Raw genomic sequence first — 15,596 nt, 5'->3', positions numbered from 1 at the left:
GAGCTATTTCGGAAGCTTCAAGATCATCGGTACGTGGCAGTCCAGTGGGTAGAGTGCTGGACTTATCGACTAGTCGGCCCGGGTGCGATTCTATGGTGATGCATTTACAAACCCTAACCTTAAAAAAACGGATTTTACGGGTACCAGATCTTCCTGGAATACACAAGCGTAAGAACTACGATATTTCACCAGCCGAATGCTACTTTCACGTCTCAAGCAAACCTTAGGATTGATTACACTGTTTTTCTAAAGACAGTGTATTTCCTTTTAAAGAAAGAATTAAAAAAATCGGTGAGTATTTGCGAGTTTAAAAATAATTTTTATTCTTGCGACTGAAGTTTTTGTACTTTGTATGAAGTGCTCACAAAGAGAGAGAGAGAGAGAGAGAGAGAGAGAGAGAGAGAGAGAGAGAGAGAGAGAGAGAGAGAGAGAGAGAGAGAGAGAGAGAGAGAGAGAGAACAAATGTTCTCGGATTATGGACGGTTCGATTTATTGGGAGTGCGTTCTTAATTAGATCATGCTTCAATCAAGAGATAAACTATAATGACGCATCTGCCACATAAATATTCATGGCTAAATGGACAGTTTTCAACTCAAGTTCAGATCACCTGAAGAATTTTTTCACCTGAGGCTTTTTACGGAGAAGGAAAACCTAGTCAAGGAAATTCATTTCTCTGAGTTGTACTTTTTTTTGAATTGTCGAGTTAACGCAGTAGGTAATGTGAAGAAGTTTGGAGGCATGTCCGAACCGGGTTTGGACATGCCTCCCCAAATTTCTGCCCTCTTAACCCTTCCTCTCCTCGCCATCATCCATCCCATCGCCCGGGAAACACATCCTCCCCCCTCCCCGTCGCGTCAGACGTGGGCTTCCCGCTACGAGGTCGTTCTTCTAAACCGTCCTGGACCTTAATATGGAGAGCCCCATCCCCCACCACCACCCATCCTTTGGTGTAACTCCGATGGCTAAGTGATTGATTCCGTCGTTGATTCACTACGTGGTTGAATGTGGTAGGTAGGCGCCCGCTCCCCTTCTAACTCACTCGAGGGTTCACCGTTTTTATATTACATGATCAATCGATTTGAAAAGTCGATAAATTGGATCGAACGTCCACATAACATTCCCTTCTTCTTCATTTTTTTTACTCTTAATCTTCTTCCATACACATCTTCTCCCTGTGCCCACTGCCGTACGGTGCGAGCCGTTGCTACAGGAATTAAATATATATATATACATATATATAATACATATATATATACATATATATATACATATATATATACATATATATACATATATATACACATACATATATGTATATATATATATATATATATATGTATATATATATATATAAAACCTTCCACGCATTCTTTTTTTTCTAAATAGATATCGTGGAGCGATCCTGATCGGGTCAAAGATGCAGAGGCAGGGGGTCAGTTCTTTTTTCTTACCTCGGCTAAATAACAACCTGGACGATGTTTTCAGGTCAATTTTCACCGGCAATCGTGCTGAGCATGAGCAAGGGCCGCCGTACAAACGTGAGAGTGGGTACGTAACTAATAGGCCTTATCAATTTAGCGCAGCAACGAAGTATCAAAGGTTCTGAGGGCGAGTGAAACAATCCCTTGTCCTTTTAACCGAAGGGATGGTTACCTCCGGAGAATTCGAGGCCATTCGGGAGTGCAGGGGGAATGCGAGGCACATTCGAAAGGTAAGTAGTAGTAGTATTTAGGGGAGGTGGCCGACAGATGAGGTCCGTTCACTCATGTTGAAATGTTGACGGGTGAGAAAAAAACTATACGTATGCAGCGCTATCTATTGATTGTTACCGAAGCCACTGAAGTTATTGTTTTGACCAAGTAGTCGTTTGACTGTCGGTGAATGGAAATATAACAATTTACGCAAAAATATTTGCTCCTGTCAGTTCCGAAGTACTAGTGTGTGATTCCATTTTTGTGTGCCAAAGGATCAATTATCAGCTGCACCAAAATTCATCGGGGATTAATGTCCGGTTTAAGGACCTATAAGTGAAGGAAACGAAAATCCTTGTGAGTGGAAGAGAGAAGCTAAATGCAGACATCAAAATTCGAGGGGTGAAATTAGAGCAAGTGGAATCTTTCATCTACTCCGGCAGCAGTATAACATGGGATGGAAGAAGTTCGACCGATTCATCAAGCGAAGAGTATCCCAAGCTAAGAACACAGTCATGAAGAAGAGGCAATTAATATGTTCTAACAACCTAAGGCTGGAAACTAAGAAGCAATTCGTAGAGGCCTTCGGGTGGATCATGGCGCTCAATAGTTCCGAGACTTGAAACTTTGGAAAAGTGGACCAACGAAGAATACGAGAAGCGTTTGAAACATGGTGCTGGAGGAGATATCTGAAGATTAAATGGACAGACAAAGTGAGGAACGATGAAGTATATAGAAGAGCAGAAGAAGGAAGGACCATATGGAGAGCTCTACGGCAAAAAACTAGATGGATTGGACATACCTTGAGGCACAATGGATTTGTTAGAAACACAATAGAAGGACAAATTGAAGGAAAAATCCCACGAGGAAGGCCAAGAGACAAGTACATAGGACAAATTAAGAAGGGCGTAAAACAGGGAACCTATCATCAGAGAGTGAGGGAATTAACAGTAAATTGGGAAGAATGGAGGGCTGCAGTAAACCAATCTTAGGATTGAAATACTGATGACGATGATGAAGAGGAAAATCTCGCCAATTTTAAAAGAATACGTTGACTGCAAAGCTTACCCCGCGAAGGTAAGGGAAACAAAAGGAAAAATAATGTAAGGAAGGCAAAGTCGCAGATACATGCGCGCATAGAATCGACACATTTTTTTACACCTGAGGCGTGGAGATTATAATTCTAGCAAGAAACGGGCCATTGAACGGGCCATCCAGCAGTGAAACAATATGTTGTTGCTTAGAATATAAATTGCATGATAGACTGTGCAAAATTGACGATAGCGCATACGAGGACAGGAAGAGTAACGGGAGGATGGAGATGACAACGGACCCCGTGAGAGAAAGAAAGAAGCAAGGAATAGAAGATGACTAAGAAGAAATGACTACGTTATCAGAAGATCACGGACCGATTGTGGCACGATGGACCGCTCAACTGCAAACCGCTTACACGATAATGTTGAAATAATACTCATATATTTCTAAGTTTTTTAAACATTTAATTATGCCATATATTTAACCAAATGCACACCCTATCACAAATGTATTTGCATTATTACGTCTATAAAAGTAACACAACAGAAATCCCACAACAGTAAATACTAAAAGGTCCAATGTAGCTTCTCATTGCAATATGAACTTATAGAAATAACTGAAAATGTTTTGTAACAAGAGGGGATAAGCCAAAGCAGGTAGTCTTACCTTGATTGTAAAGCCATTTAAATTAATGCCTAAAAAAATTAGATAATTGGGAGTTAAATCCCAATTCTCTCTCTCTTTAAAATTATTGAAGTAATTTTTAAAGTAATAATTTTTACACCTTCGAATGGTGAAGTATTAGGTTTAAAATGAGAAAGGTTTTCCATTTTTCTACTCTTGAGATGGACAAAGGGAAACCAAAAAAAATCCAGCACGACGATATCTACTCAATGACCATTAAACCACATCAGTAGGATGCAACTGCAGCGAGTTATAACACTTATTCGATTCAAAAAAATACTGCAAAGCGTCGAAACGTACTTAGTTGCAGGTGCGGGAAACTCTCACAGTTAAAGCTAAAAAACACATTCGTATGAAGAACAAACAAAGGGATTACGAATTATATGAATGCAATACTCACCAGGCAATGTGTTGTTCACCAAATCCAAAGCATGAAGGATGAGCGTAAATGATCTCTGAAAAAGAGAAAGAACAAGAATAAGCGAATTAGAAAAATGCAATAACACGTTCCATTTTTACAAAACAGATTTAACAACGCATGTTTGAATAAAATAAGATTAATACCGAGCTAGTCAAACCATAAACAAACGCATGTAAATGACCAGCAAGGTCATGGTCATCACCATTATCCAACAAATGGATTGTCCACAGTGTACACAGCCCACCGTGACGTATTTTCGTCACAGGATCACACACTTGACTCATTAATCGTGCATGGAAAACTCATATAAGCAAAGAGAAGATAAATCGCAAAAGGTAACGTTGTGATGCAAATCATAAACCTACTAAGCTCATTTAAAAGCTATGCTAATTTTTCGAGCTGTTCCTTTTTTTTGGGGGGAGGAGGGGTAAAAGAAGAGAAGCTGAGATTTTTCACTGGACAGCCGAAAAAAAAAATTATCTTGCGCAAAGTGGCGAAATTTCGTCGCGGCACTTGTTCGCACTGCGCAAGTGAACCTTGACGAATAGTCTGACGAAAAAAATATAAGGGACTGGAGCTTGCAGGCGGCCGTCTGAATAAAACGTGGGATTATGGGATTAGTGCGGGAGGGACTCAAAAGGCCACATGCGGAGGAGCTACCATGAAATCCTCTCTCTCTAAAAATAAACCCATTTATTCACACGACGACGGAAATGTCAAAACGCACCCCCATAGTTCACGTAACAGAGGCGACCAACTCAATAGCAATCAATCAACACGTCACATAGAAACGAACTTGGCGCCTAAATATTTGTTCTAATGCATGTGGTTGCTGATAGATTACGATGAAAGGCAACGTTCATAACAGCAATATTATCTTTCCCAATTTCAATTTCCTGTTCACGAAAAATTTTATGTAATCTCACATAACTTCAGTATAATTAATAACTGGTATAAATACAGCACCTTTAGATGTGTAGACGTCGAACATGTTGAGATATTCAAAGAAAGTCCGATAACATTATGGCTTAGTCCTAGATTTTGGAATAGAGTCGGAAAATCGCATAGTTTCTCGAGGACTTTTCGCCGATTCAGATCGTAATTTGTCGCTCAATGGGCAAATTTAAGGAGATAAAATGGAAAGATTATTCAGGAAAAATGTAATAACGAAGCATGAAATGGGACGAGAGGGCAGTTGAATTCCGGAGGGCAGTTGGCAATACTCTTTTGAGTCAGTAAAAGAGAATTCGTAGCAAAGTAGAAAAAAGCATCAAATATCTCAGAAAAAAGGGCTCAAGGAATGCTGCAAACAAAACGAAAAATGATAAATTTAGAAAAAGGAGGAGAAAGCCAAAGTTTACAGAAGATTTGATTAGAAAGATATTTGAGAGAAGGAAATGGAGGAATGTTAAGACAGAATTCAGAAGAAGAAATTAAAAAGAGCTTAATGATAATCTGCGGCGAGATAACAACAGGACTGAATAATCGCAGTTACTAAGGGAGTAAAAGAAGTGCGAGGATATGAAGAGTTCACAAAGCAGAGGTGAAATGAGTGCGCTCCGCAGGAAAGTAAAGGAAGGCGAAATGGAGAGAGGAGAGTCCGTCCATAGCATCAGAAAAACAACAAGATATCAATCAAAGCATAAGAGACTCAAGTACGGCAGAAAGATTTAATATAAGAATTAATAAGTAAATATATTAGATCAGCATATTAAGACATAGTAAATGTGACAACAAGGATAGCTTAAATCCATATTTGATCTCGAGTTTGGTAAGGTATAAAAAGTAAATGAAAACGAAAAAGACGGCGGGGAAAAAAGCAATCCCAACTAGAACTACCAATGGGGTTGAGAAAACGCTGAAGGAATGAGTAGTTTTAACAGACTCATTCGCGGCATTTGAGAAAGGAATTTGGTGGAAATATTTCGTAGGATCAGTATAAGTTCCCATTCCAAAAAAAATAGAACGGAAGCTTTCTATGTGAGGACTACAGAACAACAATTTTGATTTCGCAAGAAGCAAAGGTAGCAGTTAGGATCATCAATAAAAAGATTGAGAAGACGAGATGTGATTGATTTTAGGTATCAAGAATTCAGTAAAGAATGGGTTAAGAATATTTTACCTACATTTACAAGGTAATTAATCATCGTAAACGGTACTCTGAATTATCCTATACTAGAATCTGTAGCAGAGGACGATTTTCCACTGGGAATGCACAATACTTATTACAAAAACATTAAGAACTACCAGATAAGTTACAAAATTCAAACGATGCAAATTATGGTGACACAAAGCCAAAGGATCTAAATTTCAAGTCACAAGATGGCTATAAACCAGTGTACCCAGTATAAAAAAATTGCTTCCTGAGCGTCTTCGTTAGCAATCATTTTGATCCCTTATCGAAGAATAAATCTAATTTTTAACCTGTCGGTTATTTAGTTTATTCCTTTAATCTTATGTTCATTATCTCTCCTCCCGTGGTATAACGGGTTTAGTAATCCATTTTTTGCACCGCCACACCTGCTTCCAATTATATTAGGGATTTAGTCTATAATTTAGCCTTCGGTCTAGGAGTGATTCCCAACCAAATCTAATCAATTATCTATCTAGCAATTAGTAGCACAAGACCGTCGTGACGGCTAGAAGACTGAAATAAAGAATATACTTGAGCTTCGAAAATAAGTATACAAATTAAACATTGGTTTTCCCGAAAATAATGGACATACTATCCGTGTCCATGATTTCCAGTTTTTCACAGGTATCAATCCTCGATTTTCACGCACGCCGAGTTAACAGCTACCGCGTACGGCACGTTTGGTTTTGGATACTTAAACAAGGCACGGAAGAAAAAAAAATGGAGAAATTTATTTCGTGAAGAGAGACGGGCTCTGATATGACAAGGAAAATATGAGATGGCTTTTCCGAGCATTACGAGTCACAGCCAACGAATGTGCTTGATGCAAAATTGGCAAAAATAAACGTCACTCGGAAGAGGATAAGGTTCCACGGATACGCGTCGCAGTTTGATAGTGACTTAAGGCATACATTTATTAAAATTTTGGTCCGAGAGAAATTTATGAAAGCTTGAAGGGAAAAAAATCACATTTCTAGAGAGAGAGAGAAAGAGAGGCGTCAGGTAAAGGGTACTCAGTGTTTGTGACGATACACGAGTATAGACGTTCAAATTGCACACAAGTGAGGTAAGCTGCGACTGATAAGGGGTGATGGAGTAAATTAGAATGTAATAAAATAATCAGGCATCCTGAATGCCTACGCGGTAAAGAGATCTATTAATGTTTCAATTCGCAAGCCGAATTTTTACTGCGATAGACGGAATATCGACTGAATCAATCAAAATATTTCGATCTCTCACTTTATGAGAAACCAAAATGAAAATTTTCAACTCCACCCAGTAGATATACACATATTATCAAATTGAAAAACATTATTTCCTGCTCATGCCTGATGAGCGGTAACGGGCCGGAGAAAAGGCTCTAACGCCATCAATGGAAGTGAGCCTAGATAACTATATTTCCTTACAACTTCCCTTGATCTGTACATTCCCTTCGTTGCCTCGATCATCCTTTCTCGATGAATGGCCAGTTTGGTTTAATTATAATTCGGCTATGGTTTTCATAATTACCAAAACAGCATTAACTCATCCAAGGGGTAATAAAAGACGACTTATTTTAAATGCCTAATCATTGCACTTAAAGATGCACAAATTTCAAAGAGTTTGTCCTAAAAATGTGGTAAAAGATATTAGATATTTTCTCCTAATAGGTCTATATCATCTAAAGGAAGAGGCTGATTACGTATGTGTAAAGTTAAATGTTTAAAAGAGTTTTGAAACTAGTGCTTGATTCATATATTTATTTCATGAGTACTTTGCATAGAGATATTTATTAAAAAATGGTGCACATGGCTGAAGTTGAGGGACTGAGGAATAAAGAAAGATAGAGAGGGAGTGAGAGAGAGTCAACCGGCAGACGGGTAAAATGACTTCGTAAGCAAAGGAATAACTTCCTTGAGGATAACCGAGGCGAAGAAGAGATGGAGGTCCCACGGAAGGGGAGAACGGCAGGGGGGAAGGAGGGAGGGTGGGGTGGCATAGGTGAGAGCAATTCGAGAGGACTCGAGACAGGTTTTTCGCCGAGGAAACGGAGAGAGATTGTAACAAAATATTCTCCCCAAATACACCGAAGGAAAAAACACAGAGAGAGAGGGAGAGAGGCAACCACACTAATTTGGCCAGGGAGTACATTTCACTCACCTTCCGGCGAGAGTGTACATTTCATTACAGCGACGCCTCGAGTTCTCGCAAGGACAATAAAGATCGCTTATGGGTTAAAAAAAACGGACAAGATGAAGGAACATGACGCGCAGACTGAAATATTTTGCGAAGAAAACACTTATTCATGAGCTAAAGTTTTGTGGAATGTCGGCGATCTTCTTTCCGAGATGACGGAATTATGATAAAAGGTTTTAGCGTCGCTCGCCGCCGCGGCCTTTTTAAGTAAGGTCGTAAAAGAAGGCGCTCCTCCGTGGCACGCGTCCGCTTATTCCATTAAGCTTCACCACTCATAGATCATCTTCCATCTGCCACATTTACCTGTCAGCGTTCCCTTTCAATGGACCACCTCTTCGCCATAGTGAGCCCGTTTCTTGCGCACCAGAGCGAGCATTTCGTTCATTCTCTTGAGTCTTTAAAGCATGAGGCAAATAAAATGATTCGATAAAACGTCCGTGTCCGTCAAAAAAAAAGGGGTTTCCCGGAGAATTCGGCTCGAGCACATCACCTAGGAATGACAATAGAGGGGACATTCTCGGAAAATGGATTTAACGGAACCATTTTATAAAAGCGTTGGCAAAACTCAAGTAAAAACAAAAGTAAAATACTTTTGCGAAAAAATAAATCTGCCCGCTGACGAAACAAATGAGAATCGAAAAAGATGTGAGAAGGATAAAGTAAATTTGATCATTTATTCAATATAGTAATGGACGAACTCGTTTTTAATCCAATATAGGATCCAATATGGTCAAATTGTTTTAAATTGTAGCAGATGAGTAAGTTTACGTATGTATTATGCTATGTATCACTATATTACGTTATCTTATCTCATTACATTAGGGCATATAATTATATCACCGTATTATTGTATCTCTTGCATAAATTGGAAGGGTCTCTCTTTGACATTGATGTTTTGAAAATGTATTATTAGCCTCTCAGGTAGGAGAGAGCAAATAAAAAAATTAAGAGAGTTTATGTGTACAACAGATAGATTTAAGATGTAATGTTTCCCACGAACAATAAGGGATCAGAATAACGCAGTCCGATCACGCTAGGGGGGAAAATAATTTGTGTCAAAGTAGTCTGATGTGTAATTATGTCAAAGTAGTCTGATGTGTAATAACCCCTTGCCACACACCCTGGCGGTGGCTTGCAGGTTACCAAGTATGTATGCATTTGGACAGTGGTTTGAATGAAAGGGGAGAAATCTCGGCGGGTATTTGGCATTGAAATATTTTGTCGTAATTCCACCATATCGCACCATAGATGTTGGGGAAGAGATAAAACTCAGAATAAAAAATATACTTCTATAAGTTGACAAGAGAAGCAAGTCCTTAGTACGTGTATTCACCATAGAATATCATAAAAGTTTAATATTATTCGATGGTGTAAATGTCACAACTCAAACAAAAGCCAACGAATAAAAGCATTTCAGCATTAGATTATACCTATAAAGTTTTGGTAGGCGATAAATTACCACCTCCAGGTATTCTCACAAATTTTCTGAATATATATTCATTTAATGCTAATTAGGGTAGGCAATCATTATTACGAGGACTGCTCAACGGTCTTTGGGAGAGAACAGAGACTTGCTAACGATCATTAGGGTAGGCGACCGGAGATGGATACTTTTATCGTGAAAAAGTCCCCGCAGTCGACGGGCGACAACCAACATCCATTTTCTCTAAGTTTTGCTTGCGAAAATTTGATCCTGATTTCACCATCCATCGCGTTGACATGATAAACCACGTTTGACGATTAATGATCGTCCCACGAAGGAGTTTCGGTAATCCCGAATTCATGCTCTCTAAAATCGGCCTCGTGCTCAGGGCAAGAGGAGGATGCAAGGTTATTCCCCATCATGATTTCATTATTACCGACTTTCGACATTTTTCTAATATATATATATATATGTGTGTGTGTGTGTGTGTGTGTGAGTGTGGGTCACCTTAGTCCAGGGGTAGAGCGTTGGACCACTGACCGAAGGATCCCGGGTTCGATTCCCGGGCAAGCCTCTCTGGGCACCTGCAGCTCCACCTCACTAGCTATGTGATTTTTCGGGTACCAGATCTTCCTGGGAAACCGTAACCGGCACAGGGAAAGGAACTAGCCCCCTTACCCTGATGTGTGAATTTCACACGCCGTATAGGGCTTAGTACGCGGTGAACTCATCACCCACCAAACCGACCTTAGGATTCATTACCGTGTTTATGGTTTATATGTATATACTCGTATATATATACACGAGGGATATATATGTATATATATTCATGCATATATATACATACTGAGCGACTCGTCGTACCCTGATGAAAGTGGCTGGGACCACGGGAATATTGAAAAGGCGAGTCGTCGTTTTTTCCCTAATGTATGTGTTCTCTTTTCTGTGCATGTTGTTAGGTCGCTGCGTTCATCGCGCATGCACTCTGTTCACCCTGATGGAGGGGGGGGGGAATGAGGGAGAGGGGGCAAAGAATAGACGACGGGGAGTAAAGGAGATCGATGAGTTTAGCCGTTAACACTGAATAAGTCTCCTTGGATTGGGGGCGTCGAGAGTGGGGCGCCACACGTCAATCCGTTTCTGTTCCGGGAATTAGCCAGCAATTTATTACAGTTGGCCTTTTTTTCACCAGCGGTGCTTTGCTTTTCATGGCACTCGAAAATCTTTTCCAAGGACTTGAATCTTATATGTCCTCTTACGGCCCTTGCAGTGTACACCCTGGGGACAGGTGTTTTTGAAAGAAGATTCGCTTTCTTTAAGTCGTAAGACACATCTCTCATATACCTGTATATATAATGGTCTTTCACATTAGTTCGAAAGTCGCCGTAAGACCACTCCACGTCATTTTTTTTATCACATCAACACGTCAACCCCGAGTCGACTTGATAGTGACAGACTTTCCTCCCGCTAAACGCTGCCATTTAAAATGGATGAACCCTCTTAACTTACTAAGTTGGTCGAGTAACCTTGTCAGTTTCACTTATTAACATACATACAATAAAGTGACATAATTTTATGGGAATTTTTTACTCTCAATGAATACCAAGAAAAGCGATGTAGGTATTCAATCTTATTATAAAATGTTTCATGAGTTTCAGCCCTATCTTCATCTCAATATACTCCATTCATTAAGATTAATATACAAAACCTTTCTCACGTCAGCTAAAATGATCGCAATATAATAAGATTCATGAAGGAAATTTGTGGATAAAGCAGTATTTATTACAATCATAGAATATTTCAAAAACTAGTACGTAGCTTTACGACAGGCTATTTTACTACTGTATATCATAGACGACTCAATAACATGTTTCGAATGAGCTGTTGCTACATACTTATTAGGCAGAGAGGGGTGTAATCCGTCGAGCCAAAATTGCATAGAAAATATTCAAACCTAACCATCTTCAGTCACACAATAGCTCAAAATCCGCCGCAAGTGCGCATGGCAGGGGATGCTAGGACAGTTGTCTCTCATACATAAAATATTAACTTATGCATATTTTACACATATGAACATAGGTAAACTTACACACATGCTACATGAAAATTGGTAGGTTCGAGTACAGTTCAATATTTAACTTTTTTTATATCTAGAAAAAAAGGGGGCCTACGCCTGATTTTGTAATGGTTATGAATGACCATCGCGCGAGAGAAGAATGGCTAGCTTGAATCCGCCAGTGCTGGTATCCAATCCCTCTTTATTTTATTCACGCGTTTTCCCAATATTCCAAGTGGGGTCATAATAATTCGCTATTTATAGACATAAATATATACTATCGGTTGTTCTGCGCACCCCATTCAATTACCCATCAACAGAAAACAAATAACACCTAAATTATTTTAATTTTCAATCCCACCTCCTTGGTTTCTTGGCCTTTACTATTCAGAATAACAACTTTCCGTTCAATGGGAAGCTCGTTTCAGCACGAGACTAGAACACGTTCTAAGAACTTTTTTTGCTGGCGACTTGGAACAGATTTAAACGTGAAGAGCATCGAGATTTGTATTTCAAGGGTGGAGGACGAACAGCGATGAGACGAAGCTGATGGGAGCTAAACAAAAAATATAAAGAATAACACATAATACGTAAAACTCCCATGTCACGACCCCCTTCCTTTCTTTCATCTCTCTTTCTCCCCCTCTCTCCCCCCCCCCAATGAACGGATGCTGAAACAAAAACGGTCAGAACAGGATCCATTAAGAGTCCCGAGGGTTTGCGACGGACATTGGATGGGCGCATAAGAAGAGAGAAAGAGAGAGCAGTGCGTGTGTGTGTGTGATTTCTCGTGGCGTAAAAGGATTTGACGTGAGGCTCGAACGAGGAGAGGGTATCGGTTTTATTTCCACCTCCCCCCCCACCCGACCCGCCTCGCTTCCCCCTGGACCCACCCTCCGTGGGCGAGGGAATAGGCAGGTTGAGTTGAAGAAGGCAAAATCGAAATCGGAATTGAAGGGGAGAAGAGGTGGGGGAAATTCTCGGAGGAAGTGTCCGTCGATAAGGGTGTGTGAGCGCGTGGGTCGACAGAGTTAGAGGGGTGGGTGTTGAGTGGAACGGCTAATGCAGATGACAATCACGGATAAACCTCGTCTCGACGGGCGAAGGAGTCTCTCTTCCCAAAGAACCAATACACACGCACCTTCATTCGAAATTTATTTTTTTATCGAACGGAAGAAGAGCACGTGAGCGAGCTGACGAACAAGAGGAAAGAGAGAAAGACAGCAAGACTCATTTTCCCTTAGCGAAGTCACTCAGGAATTTCTCAATCTCAAGTCGAATATTCCCACTCATAAATATGTCCATCCCTCAGATTTGACGCTTAATAACTGATGCATAGTACCACTCAAGCGTCCCGAATCGAATACAAAAAAAATCTTCAGCCTTCACATCCGGGGATTCACGTTAAAAAATATTCTCCATTCCTGATTGGCATTTTAGGCCTGGCATGTTTTTTAAAAATGAACTTCAAGAGTAATTTTTTAAATGAGCAAAATCCTTTCTTTTTAGAATTTGCTGGAATATCTGATGCCTTTTTCTATTTATAAGATTGACATAATGAAGCTCGAGATAGGAATAACTGATTTTTCTAAGCAAAAAAGGTACCATCTTCTAGGCTTTTATTTAATTCTATAAGTCTCGCTCTTTTGTCCGAACGATGCGATTAACCAAAAAATGTATACATTTCCACATTAGGTTTTATAAAAGATCAATAGAAATTTCAAAAATCTGTCAACCGCGAACTTCTCCAGTCTTGGGGCAACCGGAAGAACAGTGTCGTAACCACTCGTCCGATCGCTAGTTAAGTTACTTAGGAATTTAGTTTGCATTGCAAAGGAAAAAGGGAAACAGGAACTTACAAAGAAACGGGATGAAGGGAGGGATGAAATATACAGGGATGAAGAGATGGAGTTATTTTAGCGTGAGGTGCCATTTTGTGGGGTGGTTTGGAAAGGTTTAAGGGAAGAAAGAACTGCTTCCGGCACTTATTTGTGGAACTCATTGATTATAACAGGGTAAAACAATATTTTGTGTTTTCCCCTTTTAAACTTGTTCATTCTAAGATAAGGTTTCATCACAGAGTAAAATCTCAAGGTTTTATCCCTGAACCTGAAGAATACCTAAAGAATTTAGCTTATATCGTGAACTGGTGGTAATATAAATAAGTCAGCATGGGGAAACAAAAAGTATTATTTTACCCAATTATTTTAAACGGTAAACTACCAAATAATAATATAGATTCTCCCGATACGGATTACCGACTGAAAATATAAAATTGAACGAATTGTTAAATATAAAAAAAAATAGCAGGTTAAATTTTAGGTTGTTTGCTGTAATCGCTGTGATGTTTCGAGTGAAATTCAAATAAATCGCCAACTCATATCTGAATCCGAGAACTTTGAAAAAAAAATCAGTCGGTCGTTTTCCAATGTTGGTTTTTTTTGGCGTTTCAAAACAAACGGCCCCGAGAGCTGTAACTTGCGAGATGAGCGCAGGTTCCGGGCGAACGGGGACTAATAACACATCCACTTTCGAGATGGAAGCCGGCCTGAGAGTCGCCGTGAGGCCGCTGGGGTAGGCGGAAGGAAGGGTGATTGCCGCAGGAGTGGTGGAACCGCGAGGACGCTCAATTCCAACCCATTAGAAAGAGAGAAACTCAGGGGAAGAGGGGGGGGGGACTGACGAGGAAAGAGAAATGAAAGAGCCCGGACTGCAAAGAGGAGCGCGGAGTTTTTTTTTTCCTGCGAGCGGCCATTTCGTCCGCCGCCCCCTACCCTCGAGCTATGGGCGGGACCAACCCTTCAAGTACATTTTCCGTCGCTCATTCACAGTTCCCTTATCAAGTGGTTCTCATCTCATTACTTGCAGCCGCATCAAACGTGCGCGCACTCTAGTTTGACGCCCTGTTGGATGGTGGGACGTGTGTGTGTGCGTGTTGGTGTGTGTGAAGGAGTGTGATTTTCTAATTTATTCTATTAGAAAATTATACGACTTCCTAACCTCGTCCGATTTATCTGAACTTCCATCTTATTATGCCCACTAAAAGCGACCGCTACTTTAGGAGATGACCGAAAAAAAGTGAAGGAAAAAAATTATATATATATAATTATATTTATGTGTATACACTTGTGTGTACCTGTAGAGAAAAATCTCACAGAAGAAAATTTGGTCCCAGCCGCATACATGAGTACAAGGAGTAGCTGCCTACACACACACACACATATATATATATATATATATATATATGTTTATACACACATATATATATATATATATGTTTATACATATATATATATATATATATACATATATATATATATATATATATATATATATATATATATATATATATATATATATATATATATATATATATGCATATATGTTTTATATATATATGTTTATACACACATATATATATGCATATTTGTTTTATATATATATATATATATATATATATATATATATATTCATATTTATGTAGGTAGCTACCCCTTGTACTCTTATGAATGTGGCTGGGACCGCCGAAATTTTCTCGTGAGATTTTTCGCTCGTATTAATATATATATATATAATGTATAAATAAATATATATATATTATGTAAATATATATATATATAATGTATAAATAAATATATATATATTATGTAAATATATATATATATATATATATATATAAGTGCATCATGAACGATAATAATTGTTACCAGCCAAGGATACAATCACAAGAAAGCTTTATGTTCATATGGACTGCGAGCAAGCGAACAGGACGCATCTACAATTAAAAGTTAAGGGCCGCATATCCCATTGTAAAGGCAGAATTTCGGGTTTTTTGCTTCCATATTTTACAATAACATTTTCGCTTGATATATTTATCCGTTCCATCATCCTTGAATGAGGATGTTATCCACGGAAACTGTCCGCCAAATGAAATTCAATAGAATTCCGTGGCAACTTAAGGTAATCCTGTATTCGA

At 39.3% G+C, this 15,596-nt stretch overlaps 1 protein-coding gene across 1 annotated transcript in view; it reads right to left on the bottom strand.

Annotated features, from left to right (window-relative positions):
* LOC139692927 (protein jagged-1b-like) overlaps positions 1-15,596 on the bottom strand; it is a 503,367-nt gene that overhangs the window by 183,259 nt on the left and 304,512 nt on the right. Inside the window, exon 3 of the mRNA XM_071591249.1 lies at positions 3,812-3,866. Within this exon, the coding sequence (XP_071447350.1) occupies positions 3,812-3,866 (55 nt within the window). The remainder of the gene's footprint in view (positions 1-3,811; positions 3,867-15,596) is intronic.

Source organism: Hetaerina americana, unplaced genomic scaffold (assembly GCF_022747635.1).
Source record: "Hetaerina americana unplaced genomic scaffold, ioHetAmer1.1.p SCAF_44, whole genome shotgun sequence".
Taxonomy (NCBI): Eukaryota; Metazoa; Arthropoda; class Insecta; order Odonata; family Calopterygidae; genus Hetaerina; species Hetaerina americana.
The sequence above is the reverse complement of the archived record's forward strand: the minus strand, read 5'-3'. Positions and strand labels throughout refer to the sequence as shown.